Below are 19,103 nucleotides of genomic sequence, written 5' to 3' on the forward strand. Positions count from 1 at the left end.
TTAAAGTGATTCGATAAAAGATTCATCAAAGTTGGATTCATGAACTAAATTTATACAATAGTCTACACAACATGTCTCTTATGTATTCAAACATTCACATCATAAACATAGTAATCTTAATTCCTTAAGGTAAGTTCTAAGTTTTTATGTCAAAAAACTATTTCCTTATCTATTTTAAAATAAGATTTGCTTTAAGATAATATGTTTAGAATGACAAAAAGATTAAGTTTTTTCCTACAACCAAACATCTTAGTTGTTTTATTTATTTCTAAGTTCCAACATATTTTCCAATTATTAGATACTATTAAATATCATAGATATTCCATCATGTACCTGAAAAATAAAGATAAAATATATTAATAACAAAAGATATTATTTTGCATAGGAAAAATTACAAAGATTATGAGTACACAAATCCAATCTTAATGAAATGGGAGTTTAATTACTCTTATATGCATCTATCACACAGAAGTTGGATGAAATTGATGGAATGAACGAAGGAATATTTTTTTTTTTCTAAGAAGTGCCTTTCCTGTGTCTAAAGTCTTTTCCCATACCAAGAACTCCTTTTTTTTTTCCTTTAATTCTCAAATTTGAACCACTTCAGAGTGTCTTCTCGTTGAGCCATTAAATTCTCCCTTTGGGCATTAATTTTTGTTTCACATCCAATTGCTCTTTCTCTGTGAGCGAGATAGAATTATCATTAAGTAGGTGTTTGGTATATTCGCTAAGCAAGCAATTGAGTAGTTGAGCAAAAAAGTCCTGGCGGGAAACTTTCTAATCTTCTTCAATCTTCCATTTTTCTACACAATAAAACCAAGAAAAGAGAAGTATATCAAACTAAAAAGAAAACATAAAAATCATACACCTTTCCAAGAGAATAACACAAAACATATGAATGAAGACAAATAATATGTTCTAATAAGCATGAATAATAAGTATCTATCACAAACATGTGAGGGTAAACTAATTTTCAAAAAAAAAAATCATATATCTTAAACATGTTGTATCAATAAAGAAATTACAACCAACTGTAAAGACATAGCCACCCAATTAAGGACTCTTCTAAACTTAATTTATTTGGATACATACATTGATATTTAACTCGGGTAAGTTATGCACTTGTGATGACCTCTACTGTTCTGTAGAGCTATTACTAATGGGTTTCATCCCTACATACCACACACAAGGTTAACTTTTCTCCCGTCATAAGCTCTTAAAAAGCCCTTAGATTAGGACCTCCTATTACTTTCACCATATTACCCATTTTACTATATATGAGTTTGAAGGGTTATTAAAGTGTCAAGATAACCTTCTAGTAATGAATCTCTACATCAATACAGATACTAAAGAAACGTACCACAAAAGGAATTCCTCCTTAGAAACTGATAGAGGACTATTTGCCTTATTCAATACAAAAGAAGAACTTGAGGGTGGATCTTTGCAATTCAAAAAACTTGAAGACATGAAGATCATGGCTTGGAAAATAATTATAGAATAAATTTTAACCCATTAAAGCATATGTAAATTGTTTTAATTTTGTAATTTTGTTGGCCGAATCGTCTATCTTGTTGGACGTGAATGTCAAGTGGTAGCTAGGTGAGATAAGTGTTTCGTTGGGCAAACATTTCATTTCCATTTTTGAATTTTTCAAGTTATTTTTGGGCTTGATGTCTTTGAGCTTTCTTTTTCGGTTTCTTAGGTGGCTTAAACATTTATACCTATATATAATGAGGATTCTCTTGATTTTTGGATTAGAACTTTGGTTCTTATCAAAGATTGAATTATTTATCCTGAATCTTCCATGACTTATCAATTTGTTATATTGTGGCATCTCCAACTCTGATTCTTATCAAAGATGACAATCTTTGTAACGAATCTTCATTGACTTATCAATATGCTAGATTGTGACATCTCTGACTTTGTTTTATTTCACATTTTCTCTTTTTTATTTTTATTTTTGTCTCTTGAAGATTCAAATTCAGAAATAATCGTACTCTTTCCTAGATATGATCGTATCATTTGACACTAGAGCATATAATATGATATTTATAGCAATGTGTATCAACTGGTATTAGAGCAAGGTTTCTGGTTTGATTTCCTCTTTTATCTTATTCTTTTGTCATATAAAGAATAAAAAAATGAATGTTTGTGTTTTATGTTTTGTTTTGAAATTTTGTTTGATTCATTGTTCTTAGAATTTTGTAAGGAGTAAAACTCGTAAGGTTTTATCTAATTTTGTTGAGCTTTTAATCTTTCATGTTCTTCGCTTATAATTGTGCATTTCTACATTTGATCTGTAGAAATTATATACTTTTGTGTTTTTCTATTAATTGTAGTTCCAATTAACTATTTACTTTGATTTTGCATGAGTTTTAAGGTTTGAAGGGCAATTTGCTTAGTTTTGTTTGTTTGTGTCTTGAACTACAAAATTAAAAAGAAAAGAAAGAATAGTGGATCCAAGTTGAAAGAAATATATATATATATATATATATATATATATATATATATATATATTAAAAGAAAATAAAAAGTAAGGATCCAAGAGAAAAAAAAATTTGAAGAGTTGAACACAAATTTTTAATGCATTTTCTTGTTTGTGATTTGTTTATCTATTGAATTCCAATCAATCTTTTTCTTATAGTCTTTGCTTTGTCTTATTTAAATTTTTTTGGTAGTTCTATTTCTTCCTAACTTTATTATTTTTGTGTATTTTAAAATTCCATGAAGTTTTGTCTAAAGTTTTGTTTTTATCCTTGACCTCTTTCAAGATTTAGATTCTCACAATATTTTTTACATTGATTTGTCACTCTTTGTTTAAGCTAGTAGAATTCTTTGTCAAGCATTAAGGGAAATTTTAGTGAAAAAATGCAAGAGATTACATTAAAAAAAAAACCTACAAGTGTGATAGACAAGTGAAATTTGAACGAAACACTTAGAAGAGTTGTGAAGTCCTAAATGCAATCTCGAGTAATGCAACATGTTCCAGCAGCAGAAACATTCTTCTAGATGCAATTTTACATATGGGATTACCCATCCTACTCTACTCTTTACAGTGATCATTTGGTTAGAGGATTTGAAAGTACCAAGGGTATGGCACAAAGAGAAGCATCTAGTGTTTGTTTGGCCTTGGTGGATGATGTCAATGCCTTAGTATCCAAAATTGTAAAGTTCAATGACAAGGTGGCTAATCTTAGAAAGGAACACAATCCTAATAGAAAATCATTGTCAAGGGATAAGACAAGTGCTTTACAATGCTCCAAATGAGAAGGATATGGGCATAAAACTCATCAATGTCCTAATTGGAATGCAAGTCCCATGACTAATTAATACCTCAAGAACTACATTTAGTACTTTAATGGGAAGGAAGAAAGGGTGTTGCAAAAACTTGGAATGTTGATAAAAGAAAACAGAGAAAAAAAAAAGGAACAAGAGAGAGAAAAAGAGGAAAAAGAAGAGAAAGAGAAAGAAAGAAAAGGACAAACAACAAAAGAGAGAGAGGGGGGAAGAAAAGAGAGAAAAAGAGGAACAAGTAAAGAGAGAGAGGGGAAGGGAAAGAAAGAAAATGAGGAAGAAAAAAAAAAAGAGAGGAAAAAAGAAAGAGAGAAGAAGTAGAAAACAAAGAACAACATCTTGACTTCTCAGTAGAAAAACATATTAACTCATCTTTTTTTTTAATGCTAGGTAAGACTTGTTCATTAAGGAGTAATGGCATCAACAGTGGAAAGAAGAGAGGATGATATTGCCTAAAAATGACTTGTTTATCAAGGAGTCATGGCATGAACAATGACAACGAGAAAGGATGCCAAAAGGAAGACACAAACGTGAAAATATATTCACCTGACTTAGCTTGTTTGTCTATTTCCAACAAATCTATGGGCAGTCAAAGTCATACGTATAGTTTGATTGTTTATCTGGACAATATTCATTTGCTTTTCTTTAAATATAACATCCTTACTTTCTTTAAGTTATACCTTCGACTCTACATATATTCTATCTACACATAAAAATATTAAGAATGATGAGGTCATACTATTGTGATTACTAATCAACAAATATTCTTAATGAATACTCTAAAAACACATGCAAGTAGAGAAATTTTACATGCAAAGAGAAAATAGATTTTAACCTAAAAAAAAAGGATAAAAGACTAACTTACTTTATTAGAGATTATGATAGACCATATTTTAGAACTCAACACTTTGATCATAAAGATGGTTTCTGGTTGTCAAACAGATATGTAAGAAGATCATAAACTTATAAAAAAACATAAAACTCTAGAAAAATAGTTTATTGAGAGATGATGATTTTATAAAAAATAAATTTCAATTATTAGAAATCTATATAACCTTTTATTATTAGAATACTCTAGTGTTCTCCTTTTATAAAAACTCCTCTTAATAAATTTATATTTTTAACTATTTTATAATTCAAAAAATTATATAAATTAAATTTCAAGTTATTTTATGTAAAAATTTCATCATAATTTAAAATATTTTTCATTTCTTAGTAAAACAAATTAATATTTTATTAAAATAAAAATAAGTAATTCAAACAATAATAAACAATTGTAACACTAAATCAATAATCCATAAAAGATTAACACAATCAATAACATAAAAATCTTAAATAAATTGTCCCGAAAATATAAGTGGACATTATAATTAGAATTTTGTTTTAAGACGAAATATATTGTCAAATATAAATTTCATTTAGAAAAATTATTTAGAAATATTAATATAAATAGCTTACTTAAAAGTTATTAAAAGAATTATCTTAACCAGCACAGGAAATTACTTCATCAAAATTTCATATGTTTTATAAATCTTCCTTGCTTGTAGGTTATAAAATAGACTAAAGGTAGGTAATCCATTTTTATGTTCATTTAACACATAATATAAAAGATAAAATGATCATAAAATAATAAATTTTTATATTTTCTTTAAGAAAGAAAGATAAAAAGTAAAAAAGAATAGTATTAAATAAATGTAAAAAATTTATAGATGTGAAAATATCATTTTTCTACAAAATATGTACTAGAAACCAAATCAATTTCTCAGTTTTTATTTTTTTTTTCTTGAGCAATTTCAAACTATTCATAGACATGCTTCTCCTGTAGCCTCAATGAAGAATTAGTAGCTGGAATTCGTTTGCACCTTGAGGGAAGGAAATATATGTATTTATTTTCTTCTAAAACTTGAACTGGAATGCCATCTTTGAGGCAGCAACTTCGGATAATGTAATTTTGTTTGCAAGGTTTATTTTTCTTTTGACTGATTTATCTCATGTATCAACAAAAGAATTAATTAAATTTTCATTTAAAATCTAATTAGTTTCAAAACTTTGTTTCCCAAACAAGTATTTGAAAAATAAAAAACTAAGAGCTCGGAGATATTTTATCACCTTCCACTGTTATAATGTTTCTATTCCTCAATTGCACACTCTGCTTTTTTGCATCCAGATCCACGAACTGCTTGAACAATCTTGTCCAATTCTGTTCGGTAAGAACTACTTGACATTCCACGTTACAGTAATCACTCCCATAAATGAATGTTTCATTTATACAAGAGACTTGTACGATAATTCAGATCAATTCAAATTCACTGAAGAGGCATTGATACTGAGAGTAAAGAATAATACTAGATTTAAGTTCAGACAAACTTCAGCAGCCTTTTAAGTTCAGTCATAGTCAACTACAGCTTCGAAAAAGAAACAAAAAGTAATTAACAACTCAAACATGCACACTGAAACCTATCCATCAAGCCTTCATTGACTGCACCAATAATTAGATATTATCCCTCCAGTATTCTTTTGTACATGATACTCATAATTTCCCAAATAATTGGTTAATTTACGGAGCCTGTACTCAGCTTACCAAGAGCAGAACTGCCACTAACATATTTGATAAAAATGAAGCAAAATCAACCCTTATCTAAAAGAAGTAAAAAAAATGGATCAATTCATTTGATTAATTACAGCTTCCACAAATCCCCACCCATCATCAGCATCAGGTCCCACCCAATATCCAGATATAACTATTTCAGTACAATAACCTACACCCAAATTATATGAATAAGTTTCATGTAGAAATCTTGTGCATGACATCAAGCAGCGAAGACAGCTTCCTTTCAAGGATAGTGTAAGTTTATTCGAACTGCTAGATCGAACAATTTTTTGAGCTGCATAGTATATAATGTCAGATTAAAATGAATATTTGAGAACACAAACATTATAAAATTATTCAAAAACACTCTCAAAACAATTATCATATAACTTCCAAAAGTTGGTTATGTTTGTATTCTAAGTTGAAGTTGAAGCTATCACAGGTATGTATGACAAACACCCATGGTTATGTGGGTGTATATAGTATGGCTAACATTCTCCCAACATCATAAATTATTCAGATTCCAATTTTGCTTTCTAATTTCTCATGTTCATCACAGCATCTAGCCATGGACGTTTCTGATAAACAAATAAAATCCTATGGATGGGGGTGGCAGAGGACAACATAGACCTAGAAGAGCAAATTAACCTCGCCAAGAATGGACCCATGATAACTATGAATTCTGAAATAAATTTCTGTCCAAGGAAGCCAAGACATGACATGATCACTTTTACTATACAAATAAAAATCCAAAAAAAAAAAAAAATAGACAAAATTATGTACCGGAATGCTGCTTGGAAGATGTCTGTTTGTCCATTACTTCGCCTTTAATGAGTGAGGAAGAATGGGAGAATGAGATAGGTCCCCTTTTAATTCACAAAATTTGGCTTTTCTTTTTACCCTCTTATTTTACAAATCTTCTTCCTCACCGATGATCCACCTTCACAAACTGGAAATTTATAATACCTTCCAGACATTTGTTTTCGGTTCACAACTAAAAGTAGTGACTAAGATGCAGATTCAAAACTCTAATCCAACCTAACCATCAAATGGCTGTAATAATTCCACCACAAAAGCGAACATTTCACTTCCAATAAGATAGATGGATTAGATTCATTTTTGTATATTTTTGTATTAGTGTCAGTATCCATACTACATAGAGCAAGACTCAACCAAAAGATTGCATACTTTACAAGTTTAAAGCAGACATATTTAATAATTATTAATGAAACATTACAATTTCTCATTCTGCCAACTACTGAAAGATCCTGACAGTGAGTTTAAGGCAATAAATTAAAAACTAATAGAAAAAAAAAAAAAAAAAAAACTACTAAGCGACCATGAGAATACTGAAATTACACAGCGAAGAAGGAAGACCCCATCCCCAAACTCTGGTGTGCAAAGAATTAAAATCAAACTACCAAAGTTATCAAACATTATAAAGTAAAATATAGTGAACAGTTCCATCGATCAAGCTATTAACGGAGAAACACACGGTTAATAAGTGAGAGGTAGAAAAGAAAAACCTGTACGAATTGCTGCTTTGCTTAGAATTCTATCCAGAGCAAAATTTAGTTGATGTTGATGCACACCCTGATAGTAAATCATCAAAAGTAACCACATTTCATTCAACGTGAATATACAAAGAGAGAAGATAATTAGAAAATACATGATCACAGAAACAAAGCAAGTTGCGCAGCATAGAGTTGTCGTGCAAGTAGAATTGTCAATTTTATACACAAAAATACAGAATTAGAAATTGAACTGTTCGTCCATTTTGAGATTTAATTAGCATCAGTACACCGACAAGTCATTTTATGTTATATGGAAAGAGAAAAAGGTGAAGAATTGCCTTGTTGAGGGATGAAGCGCAGAAAGGAAGGGTGAAGGTGGAGGAGGCTAAGCACGCCATTTTTATTTTCAAGGCTTCCAATTCGGACCTGCGGGAACCTTCGCCATCTAACATTTGCTCAAGAGAGAACCATCCATTATGATTAGGCCCATGGACATATAGGCTTGGCATGCTAGATACCGCTAGTAGTTTTTTCTTTCTGCACCTCCATTTTTTTCTTTCTATCCCAATAAAACTCTTCATCTCCAAATTACCCTTCATTAAAATCTATAAACTCACACTGAGTTTTAGTGAAGCGTAATTTGCTTTCTTCGTAAGTCTCCTTGACGTGTTAAAAGATGTAAATTTTAAATATATTTTTAGTCCTAAAATCTAAAATATATATCTCAGATTATATAATTTTATAAATATCTAAATCTGAAAATGTATTTCAGATATTTAAATTACATAATTCAAAATGTATTTTTAAATCTGAAAATTATTTTAGATTTTTGGATTTTAAAATTTAAAATATATTTCTACGTTACATATATTTCAGAATATATCTATTTTAAATTTTAAATATATTTCAGAATATATTTAAATTTTAAATATATTTAAAATTTAAAATTTAAAATTTAAAATATATCTGAAATAAATATATTTCAGATATTTAAAATGTATTCTGAAAATGTATTCCAAATCGAAAATGCATTTTTCTATTTTAAATTGTATTATTTAAAAATATTTTTAAATTGTATAAGTTAAAATGTTTTTGAATATTGAATTATACAAATTTGAAATACAGTTTTTTAACATCCTAATAAATATAGTCTTAAAACTATATTTATTTTAAGGAGTTATCAATAATAATATAATAGTTTCAATGCACGGAATTAGAAGTATATAAAATATACTTAGAATTAAAACTGTAACAACACAGAGAGTTTTATACAAATTCATTATTCACACCGAACGGTTATACAAAAGGTAGCTTATACCGAATGGTCATTGAAAAGATTATAATGACCGAACGGTTTCTATATATAGTAAAACATCCTAATGATTAGGCGGTCCTACCCTTACTTCGGCATCCGCACGCTCCAGCGCTTCTTCCAAAGTATCAACATCGTCTTTTGCTCACATCCATAGGATGATCATCATAGTGAAGAGAACCAGACGAAATATGATGGACAAGACAGGAAAATAAGGGTAAGCTTATGTAATTTTAATTAATCCAAACAAACATATCAAATAAACAAAAGTAAGAATGAGTAAAACAAACCTATCCAGTAAACAATCATCATCATAGTATTTCATGCATTGACAAAAAGTACAAACATATAATAATAATCGACCACTTGACTCTGTCCGGACAGTATGAATATGTAATTATGGTCGTTCTTGCACTCATGGGTGGTAACCTGGAATAAACCATCAGTATTACTGCAGCATGGAAAACCCTTGACCTTGCCACACAAGGTTAGCCCGTTAAAACACCTTAGGTCAAAGGTTGTACATACCGCCCAGGCTAGAGCCTTCTGCTATTCTCACCACATGCTTCACCCTTCTCAGTGAGCATTAGAATGTCAGGATGGACGCCAATACAAAGCTAACGATATTCATACTTTTCCAATCAATATCAATCATTCATATTGTATGAACCATGTAGCTCGTCGCTTTTTGCACCCGGCGTGGTGTAGTAACTGGGATACACTCAACAGCTGCCACCCGAGGTTAGTCCTAAAACGATCCATCTGGTCTTATGGTCACGAACCTCTTGCCATTCCCACGCATGAATTACCCTCTTCTATATGAGGAGGAGTAATCACAGAATATCAGGATAAGACGAACCAGAGTCTGACCAGGTTCATACTTTACCAACCACCACCTATCATGAGATATTCCTCCTTGGAATTCTCTTTCACAACCATATGATTTACTCCATAATAATTATCATCTTATTCATGTACCTAAACACTCAAACAGAATCATGTATAAACAATTTAAATCAAGAACAAGAATTAGAGACACTAACACCGTAAAATATGAATAGGACCGAACGGTCAAGTAACATGTTGGCTCTAATTTGAGCCGAATACCATCTAAAACTAAAAACACATAACCTTGAATCAAAATAAGAACTTAACCATACTACTATAGTTTTAACCGAACGCCTAAAGCTTAGGCCGAACACTTTGGAGCTTTGGCCGAACACTTAGAGCTAAGGCCGAACACTTGGAGCTTTGGCTGAGCATTTAGAGCTTAGGCCGAACACTTAATAATAAGATGAAATTCTCTTCAAAGACCAAGCGTTAGCATAGACCTAACGCTCTTCAAGGGATCGAGTGTTAGTACGTGACTAAAACACTCTTTAATGAGCCGAGTGCCAGTACAAGACCGACCACTCTTTGTATGACCGAGCGTCAGTACATGACCGAACACTCATTACGAGAATCTGAGTGTCGGTCTAATACCGAGCGCTCTTTGAGAAACCAAGTGTCAGTACAAGACCAACCACTCTTTGCGGACAGTATATATGTGTAAAACTCACAATAACTGACTTAACTTATTTTGGATGTTTTGGATTAAACTGACTAGTAAGAAAACCACTAGAGTCTTAGATACTGAACGTTCATAGTTAACCAATAGAAGACCGATCGGTCGTTCACTGAAATCCTCTAAAGAAAGAGAATCCAGTCAAGACCGAATACATTAGGAGAAAACCGAACGGTCAAGAATGACTTTCGACGACAATTTCAGGATATTGTAGAGATAGGACTCAACCCTATTCTTATCCAGTTTTCATGACAATTTATCAAACATTAAAGCATACAATCAAACATGTGACATTCCAATATCAACCAAATCATCAACATGTCATCATTCAAGCATACAACCATTCATAATACAGATTCATAATTAAATTACAAGCTTCTCTTACCTCTAAATCCAGCTAACTTCTAAGCTTTCATCGCAACTACTTCCATGGCTTCCAACCAAACAACTGATCGGTGAAAAGCATCCACCATAGAATCAAATACACAAAATTGTTATCAGAAGAGGAATTGATGAACACATGCAAGCCAAATGGTGCTTGCATGCGTCTGAACGAGGAAACTTCAAGGAAGGAGAGGTTTTGAACTTACCCGCTCCAAACAAAAATCCAACGGTGAAACTGAAAGAGCTTGATCCCAAGAATGCCTAGACAGTGGTTGTTTTGTGATCGGAGGAAGAAAAATGTTAGAACTTATAGAGAGAAGTTGAAGGATTCTAGAGAGAAGGAGGAGAAAAATGGAGTTCTAAAGTTTTGGAAAAGAAGATAGCATGTAGAGAAAAATGATGTCAGATTTTAAAATCTCAACTTTTATACTACCTCCAAAATCGAACGGTTGAATCCCATGCCGCCACATGTTTTCCACTTTCTAAATTTCACCCTCTCTATCTTGACACGTGGATTCCACTAAACTCGAGAATTTTTTAGATCCTTAAGTTTTCAATTCTCGATTATAAAATTTAAATACATTTTTTAATTTTAAATTGTACATTTAACAATATTTTTTCAAATTACTCCATTCAAAATAATTACAACCTATAGATAGATAATTTAGATTTTCACAACACCTATGAAAATGCCCAGGAAGAAAGTCCTGGTGCTGAAATAAATTACACTCATAATTAATTAAGCGAAAAATGATAATTTAATACATAAACTTTTTACATTTGACACTATTTTATTTTACCTTTTACTCTCTTTTTTCTTAAAAAAATTATTTTTATATGACTATTTTATTTCTATTTTACTTTTTACTCATAATTGGAACATGCTATTTTATTTAATTTTTCATGTTTTTCCTTTTATTGTCAAATAAATAATTCCAGATATATGTGCCAGATATAGAAATGTATCGAATAATTCCAGAAACTAATTTTGAAACTGAAAACTTTCGGAATGGGATTCATATATTTGTAAATTGGAAAACGCTCTTGAATTTGAAGATACAGTGACTTCATTATAATATAAAGCATATTTAATTTGAAAATAAGAAACATTCATATAATTGTAAGATTTAATGGACAGTTTATAGAACTAAAACAAATTAAAGACAAGAGAATAGACATACAAGGGTTTTCAAAATTGTAGGAATGAGGGACTAAACGAGCAATGTAAATCGATTAATCAATCACAAATTTTAACTTTTGATCAAATAAAAACAATTGTTATAAATTATTCACAAACACTATAATATCCATCGTTAAGAATAGAGGAGTTGGGGGGAGGGGCCATGTAAACAGTAAAGACTATACTGTAGTTCATCAGGGAAGAAAGATACAAGACATAGGGTACCATAATTAATAGCTTTTAGCATAAATGAAAATATGTGTACTTCGACAGAAATATTTGTTTATCGTTTCCGAGTAAAATGTCAACGACAAAATATAAATGTCAATTGCGGGGCATTCAGTGAAGCAACAAAATTAGACTCACTGGTAAGCAGGCAGGTGTTTTCAAAAGGCTCCTTGCCCTCAGATGTTCTTTGCATCCTTCAAACGCAAAAAGAAACTTAAAAATTCCCACCCATTTGAAATTATTATAATGCTAGGCAAGAGATGCCATATTTTGTGCCTCGTTTGAGCTCCTTTTGGACTTGTGCTTTGATTTCTTCTCCCGCTTCTTGCCCCTGTAAAAAAAGCCAAAGTTATTAATTATACAGTACAACAGGTTTTTTCTTTTAGGTAGATATTTAGGACCGGCATGTAATTCAATATAAGGTTGAAGGAAGTACTCGTCATGAGAGCTATGACCCCAACAAGACTTCAGTTTTCGGTTGATATGCTTCAATTCCTTCTCAGAAGGAATTTTGTATTTTTTAACCTGCATACCACAATGGTCCACACTTAAAACAGAAGAAAACCACGATTCCTGCCCAATACAAAATATTGATTCGGGAATTTGACATCAGTTGTTGAGTTTAATGACAAATATCAGAATGAGAAACAATTACACAGGAGTCAATTGCATGCAGTGATTCAGCAAGCTCGGCCATTGTATGCATGGAATTCTGACCTTGAAAAATGCTCCCAAGATAACTGCAATTAAGTGCCGGGATAGAGTGAATATATACTACAATAACACATCTCAGGCAGGCCATTTTTGTTACATGATTTTGTAACAGATAAACAAAAGGGAAAAGAACAGGGGGAAGGTTCAGAATAGATTATCGCAAATAAACATATGAAGCAATTATAAGTACCTATCAAAGTCAATGACATTGTGCAGTGCATTTGAGTTACCCAGAGCAGCCAAGGCCAACTTCATGTAAGACACAAACAGGAAGGTTAGATTTTGATGTAAAATGGTTTAACACACAGCTAAAGTAGAACATTGAGTCTAGATTGACTAGAAAATGTTTAGCTGCAAATCAGTAATTCAGAGGTATAGCTTAGGTTACTGTTTTTCTGATGATATGGAAAACCTGGCAACATATTTCAAATTTTGAAACAATCAACTGAAATTAAAAAATAATGACAATGGTTAATTGATTTACGTGAAGTGATTACTGGTTGACTACTCTTTCTTAAATTTAGTTCATAAGACTGGGTTGTGATTTGTGACATGATTACTTGATTTTGGCGCATAAACTGTAATTACAAAACATGTAATTCTTTATTTTAAATAGTTGATAAAGGCAAGAAAGAGCCAGGGAAATTTGTGTTGTGGCTGCTGTTAAACAAAAACATTGCTCTATTTATCTATCAACTATCTAATAGATAGCTAAATAGATAGATTTTTTCAGAATACCTGCCCAGGAGGAAATAAAAGTGGTGCATCTGTAAGCATCATTTTATCAACTTCCAACCTTGCTGTATCTTGCAAAGTCTGTATAACATCAACCAAAAATTATCAAATGTCAGTGAACATGTCCAAATAAAGAGGATGCATGAAGTTTTTATACCTAGGGAAGAACAATGGTTAAACATGTACAAAACATCGGTTACAAACAAAACATTGCTCCATAAGACAAGAGAATAAAGGAACCCATCACTACACATATGTTAGAAGTTCATCACGAAAAAATCAGATGTGAGAATGGCTCATGTGGACCTCTTCACACTTTTCATTTGATATGGCCCAGTGTATAGAAAGAAATTGCCTCAATACCTTTTTTTTTTAGTTCTTTACAGTGCTCAATATTTTGAAAAATGCCAATTAAAAAATAGAGCAATACTTATATTTCAAGAGCGGAAAAGATAGATAAAGACCATTTTCAACAGCAAGATGTACAGTGCCCAACATAAATTATTTAAATTGATTATGTTTTAGAATAAGCTTTAGTCAAAGAAACGAAATGATTGAGTAGGTCTGTTACAGATAAAAAAAAAATGATTCTGGTACAAAATAATCTAGTGATCAAATTTTAGAGAATTTTTAGAAAAATAAATAAAACTATGTTTGTTTACAATTATAAAAGACACTTCTAAAAATAAACTGTTTTTACTAAGAAGCTATTCAAAATACCTACTAATTTCTACCAAATTATAGAGTTTTTTTTCATCTTCTAATATATTGAAAGGTTTAAATAAATGCGCGCAAAACTTTTAGCAGTGATTAAGTAAAAAAAGTTATTTTTATGAAAAGGATAGTAACATACAGCCCAATAACCACCAATTGTCACATAAATTTGGGGTGGGAGGGAGGAAATGTTACAAGACACAGACTACAAATAAAAAGAAAAAAGAGTTCCATTTGCTCACAGTCACAACAACAATGGGCTCGGGAAGATATCAACCAATTTCGTTGGGCAATAGGAATATAAGTTACCTTAAGCATTTGAAGCTGATCATCACCACTATTGCAAAATTCCTGCCTATGCCAATAGATAAAACTTTTAGCATAAAAAAATCACTAAAAAAACACAGTTTATATCAGCCAAGTCAAGAAATTACTAAGCCAGAAAAATAGAGAAAGTGTCATATTTCTTGACTTTGTGAGATGCAGAAATAATTTAATAAAATTAACATTTTAAAAAGGTCCACTCGTGCCAACCAGACCAACCTCCATATCAATTATAAAACCTTCAACCGAGCGATATGGTGCATACACAATTAGATCAAATTCCAAACTCTGCAAAACAAGGGTTTCATGTCATAGATGAACAAAAACAAAAAATAAAAATAGATCATTTTCTTATTTGGGGTCGTCCATGCCTGATAAACTATCATCTCATTATTGAGAATCATTTGATGATCCTGTGAGATCCCCTTACCAAGCTCTTCAGCCGACACATGATTTTCTTCTATCTTACAAGCAGCATATATGCAGGTCAACCTGAGAAAAATTCAATCTGATATAGTGAGAAGCTAACAAGTAAAAAAGAAAGATCGAAAAGAAAAATATATAAATATATGCAGGTCAACCTGAGAAAAATTCAATCTGATATAGTGAGAAGCTAACAAGTAAAAAAGAAAGATTGAAAAGAAAAATATATAAATAATCATACAAATCCAACAAACTTATGACAACTAAACAGGTAATCTCTCAAACCAAACCATAAAAAAAATAAGGAATTAGATCAAAAGGATAATCAAAAGAAAAAACTAATGCCTAATCCATAGAAAGTAAGCAGCGCACCAGGTGCAATCACCCTACCAATATCAACAAATAAACAAAGTAACGAATTCCCTATAATTATCAATTTAAATTCCGATTTAATATGGTCGAAAATACAAGTGTGATGCATCCTTCATCCTTAGATTAGAGGTCCTCATAAGTCTGAAAGCAAATCTTACATAATATGTTTTGGTTGATGTTCCATCACCGACCATTGTAGATAGAATCTTTTAAAATAGATAAGGGCTGTTGCCTGTATATTACAAACTAATCAAAAAGAATTATAATAGAAAACATTGTTTCCCTAATCAACTCGTTCCACAGGCTTGCATACCTGGATCTTATGAGGGAAGCGGAAGTTGTTACATACTTCTTGTAGCTTGTTTTCATAAAATACCCGTATGCATTGTTCTTCTTCAATACTAAGAGGTTTTGTCCGAGAATGCTTCTCACCTAACATAAAATACAACCCTTGTGAATCGTAAAAACTAGAAATTCACATAGACAATCAGGGGGAACAAAATCGTAATGAAATACTTTGAAACAATTAGAAAATTAAAAGAGGAATTACTGTCTACATATTGAGAGAAAAATGAATCAAGTTTGTAGAAAAAACATTACCACTGTCTTTTGCAGTCATCTGGGCTTCAGGATATGACAATGATCCATCAACATCTACTTCCATTAGAGTTGCACCATACTTGTTTAAAAATTAATAGCCATCATCAGCCAAATAACGAACTTTCAAAAGATACCATGAAATATCAAAAACAGTCATTTTTGTGGAGCTCATTTAAATTTATCACTCCCAAAGGCTCTTTTAAGGTTATTTCAATAAATTTCTCAGGGTACCATATCCAAATAAGCTCTTCAACTAACTTATTCAAGCAAGTTTTATCATCAAATTTATAACATATGCTCCCATGTGACAAGAATTTCTTGAATAAATGTCAGGTGGTGTATTCAAACCCACCAGCCCAACCTCTGTCTACAAGGTATAAGGGAAAAGCAGTGCCCAAAAGGACGGTCCTAAATCTTGCTGGCTAAAAACTTGCATTAATTTATGAAGATACTTATAAGGCAGGGGAAAAGTCTGTGTACCTTCTCTAGAATTTGTTTGGCTCTCTGATTAGCTGCTTTATATTTCTCAACCTAAAACCAAAATAGATTTAAGAAAAATGAATACAGTAAACTGTACAAATAATATCACAGAAAATAGAATTTCCTATTTTCCCTAAATCCCCCTACTCCACAGAAAAATTATATCAGACTCTGTTGAGGTAACAAATGTGACTGTGAATCTTGTTTTTAAATGAATAGCAAAGGCAGAAGCCAAAAAGTACCAGCTGTTGAGGTGTAAAAATCCACTTCACTCTATGAGTAGAGGTCATAAAATCAGCCATGAAGAATCAGCAGTCCTAACTGAGGTGCTTTTGTTGTTTGATTCACAAATAAGAAAGAGCATGCAATGAAAGTTCTCCAAGCTGAGATAAAGTCAGATGTCTGTGCTGAAGAGTGTTTAGAAATTAACATTATCAAACAAAGGAAATTTAATGTAAGTATTGTTGAATACCAAAAACCAAAAGTAAAACTAATAAAAGAAACAACCATATGTGTCTCTCTTTTAGAATGACATACTGCAACTCCAATGAAGGACTCTGTGGCCATCAAAGTATAAGAAAAAAAGCTTTTCAACTGATTCTGGGATTTTTAATTGTATTAGGAGAAAGTTAAGACAAAGGTATTAAGACTAAGTTAAAACAAAAGGTATAGGGGTTAAGCAAGAAGGTGAGGAGATTGAGTCATTATTGCAGTATTTTGTATTAAAATGCATTACAAAATACAGTTGTTCCGGCCCTCCCACATAGTATCAGGAGTGTAGGAAAATACACAATAAATGAGCAACTGTAGCACGGCATCAGAAGTAAACATTATTAGTCTTCCAGTGTCTGAAAAAATAATACATGATAAGACACTACTATAGGGATACAGCAATTTTCTTGAATTTAAGGATAAGATATGTTGGATGGATACTTATAAAAAATATATAGAAAAACCTATATAGATGCAGGTAAAGAAAGAAAATAAATCATCTGTTACTATCATCCATGAATATGTAATAGAAATGGGCCAGATTTTAAAGAAAATAATGAATTTTTATGATAAACCCTACTGTTGAAGCAATGCGGTGACAGACTTGGGTAGGGTGAAAAATACAAAATGAATAAAATGGTTTAAACAGGGATTCAGTACTTTAATTTACAAGCGAGCTCTGAGAATTGACATATGGGTTGCATCCCTAGCATTGAAAAGAGAAAACGAAAAGGGACAAGTGCCAAAATGGTAAAGCAAAAGACAGTCGAAATTGGAGAATAACAGCCAATAGAACCAAAATCAACACAAGAGGAGCAGAAAGATTCAAAATATAAAGATTGAAAAAAATTAAACAATATAACTGAAGAAAGTAGGAAAGTGATTTACATGGCAGAAGGACAGCGAAGAAGAAAGAGTGTCCAAGACCAGTGGTGTTGGGAGAGAGTGAGAGAAGAAGGAAACACTATTTTTGTGACCAATAATATTTTTTAGGTTTAATAGTGTGGAGGTCCCTGTAGGGAGTTTGATTCAATCGTAGTCTTTCCGTTACATACACTCAACGGACGTTGACATTTTTAATACGTGGCAAACTGAGCATTCAAGATTATAACATTTTTAATGGTTAAATATATTAATAAATGAAAATATAATTAAAAATTATTAAACATATTAAATTATTAAAATTAAAATAGGGTTGTGCCATTTTTCAGCCTTTTGCATTCTCTGAGACTCAAGTCTCTTCTCCAAACCGCAAACCTGGGAGGGAGGGGTTTACTTCTGTCGCGTGCCACAACCACCACCGAACCAAACCAGCTGCCGGAGCCATCGTCGGCCACGACACCTCCGATCTGTTCAAAAGGTGGTGCAAGGAACACGCCAAAACCTATTCTTCCGAGGAAGAGAAACGCTACACGTTCCGCGTCTTCGAGGACAACCATGCCTTTGTCTCCCAACACAACCAGAACACCAATGTTAACAATTCCACCTACACTCTCTCCCTCAACGCTTTCACCGATCTTACCCACCATGAATTCAAAACCTCACGCCTTGGATTTTCCCCTTCCCTGCTTCGATTCAAGCGGGTTCAAAATCAACAACCTCGTCATCCTCTACACCTTCCTTCTGAGATCGATTGGAGACAGAGTGACGCCGTTACACCCGTCAAAGACCAATCAAGCTGCGATACTCCCCATATCTTCTTTATACGCCCTTTTTAAAAATTATCAGATAGTTTTACTTCTTAATCGTCGAACATTCCTCTTTCGTCATCCATAATACTATTAAATAGTACCCATAACTAGTGGCAGTAGTACCTAATTCACTCCATGAGCTCAATGTAGAAGTTGTATTAAAGGTGAAGGTTTGATGTTGAGGAATGGAGAAGGAGAGTGAGGAAGAAAAATGGTGGGTTCCAAAGATGCGTGAAAATGTTAAAAAATGAGCAAAGTGATGGTGTGCTGTAATGTGCGTGATTATATTTTAATTTATTAATATATTTAACAATTAAAAATATTATAATTCATCTCCAGAGTTTCAACTATGTCCACATAATAAAAAAGTTAAGTACATTTGAGAGAAAAAGGCTGTGATTGAATCAAATTGATTCAAATTAGGGACCAATTGATTTCTAAATATATTATTAACTTTAAAAAAAATAATTAGTAAGAACAAAAATAAGATAA

At 31.9% G+C, this 19,103-nt stretch overlaps 3 protein-coding genes across 4 annotated transcripts; 1 reads left to right on the top strand and 2 right to left on the bottom strand.

Annotated features, from left to right (window-relative positions):
- Nucleotides 1-5,621: 5,621 nt before the first annotated feature.
- LOC106770535 lies at nucleotides 5,622-7,922 on the bottom strand. The gene is made up of 3 exons (XM_014656338.2): nucleotides 7,737-7,922; nucleotides 7,411-7,477; nucleotides 5,622-6,179 (listed from the first exon to the last, which is right to left on the bottom strand). The coding sequence occupies exons 1-3, from the start codon at nucleotides 7,905-7,907 to the stop codon at nucleotides 5,956-5,958; spliced, it is 462 nt and encodes a 153-aa protein (XP_014511824.1). The 5' UTR covers nucleotides 7,908-7,922; the 3' UTR covers nucleotides 5,622-5,955.
- A 4,133-nt stretch (nucleotides 7,923-12,055) lies between these two features.
- LOC106772644 (cyclin-H1-1) lies at nucleotides 12,056-17,940 on the bottom strand. 2 transcript variants are annotated; one of them, XM_014659178.2, is made up of 14 exons: nucleotides 17,809-17,940; nucleotides 16,671-16,830; nucleotides 16,429-16,479; nucleotides 15,949-16,027; nucleotides 15,662-15,780; nucleotides 15,507-15,580; nucleotides 14,925-15,045; nucleotides 14,773-14,841; nucleotides 14,539-14,580; nucleotides 13,519-13,596; nucleotides 12,971-13,029; nucleotides 12,722-12,806; nucleotides 12,503-12,591; nucleotides 12,056-12,397 (listed from the first exon to the last, which is right to left on the bottom strand). In XM_014659178.2, the coding sequence occupies exons 2-14, from the start codon at nucleotides 16,728-16,730 to the stop codon at nucleotides 12,316-12,318; spliced, it is 1,008 nt and encodes a 335-aa protein (XP_014514664.1). In that variant the 5' UTR covers nucleotides 16,731-16,830; nucleotides 17,809-17,940; the 3' UTR covers nucleotides 12,056-12,315. The 2 variants fall into 2 exon arrangements, with proteins under 2 accessions (XP_014514664.1, XP_014514663.1); XM_014659177.2 differs by having other exon boundaries at nucleotides 16,671-16,835; nucleotides 17,809-17,939.
- LOC106770536 (cysteine protease XCP1-like) lies at nucleotides 17,393-19,016 on the top strand. Its single transcript, XM_022784819.1, has 2 exons — nucleotides 17,393-17,398; nucleotides 18,114-19,016. Exons 1-2 carry the CDS (start codon nucleotides 17,393-17,395, stop codon nucleotides 18,636-18,638), a joined length of 531 nt encoding a protein of 176 aa, XP_022640540.1. The 3' UTR covers nucleotides 18,639-19,016.
- Nucleotides 19,017-19,103: the final 87 nt, after the last annotated feature.

This window comes from Vigna radiata, chromosome 8 (genome assembly GCF_000741045.1).
Source record: "Vigna radiata var. radiata cultivar VC1973A chromosome 8, Vradiata_ver6, whole genome shotgun sequence".
NCBI classification, from domain to species: Eukaryota; Viridiplantae; Streptophyta; class Magnoliopsida; order Fabales; family Fabaceae; genus Vigna; species Vigna radiata.

Excerpts from the sequence above, each read along its gene's own strand:
- LOC106770535 (XM_014656338.2), bottom strand. The coding sequence starts at position 7,907 with ATGCCAAGCCTATATGTCCATGGGCCTAATCATAATGGATGGTTCTCT. Across the intron at positions 7,478-7,736 it reads GCGCTTCATCCCTCAACAAG|GGTGTGCATCAACATCAACT; the intron begins GCAATTCTTCAC and ends ATTTACTATCAG. Across the intron at positions 6,180-7,410 it reads CAAAGCAGCAATTCGTACAG|CTCAAAAAATTGTTCGATCT; the intron begins GTTTTTCTTTTC and ends TATACTATGCAG.
- LOC106772644 (XM_014659178.2), bottom strand. The coding sequence starts at position 16,730 with ATGGCTGATTTTATGACCTCTACTCATAGAGTGAAGTGGATTTTTACA. Across the intron at positions 15,581-15,661 it reads GCTTCCCTCATAAGATCCAG|GCAACAGCCCTTATCTATTT; the intron begins GTATGCAAGCCT and ends TGTAATATACAG. Across the intron at positions 13,597-14,538 it reads ATCAGCTTCAAATGCTTAAG|ACTTTGCAAGATACAGCAAG; the intron begins GTAACTTATATT and ends GATGTTATACAG.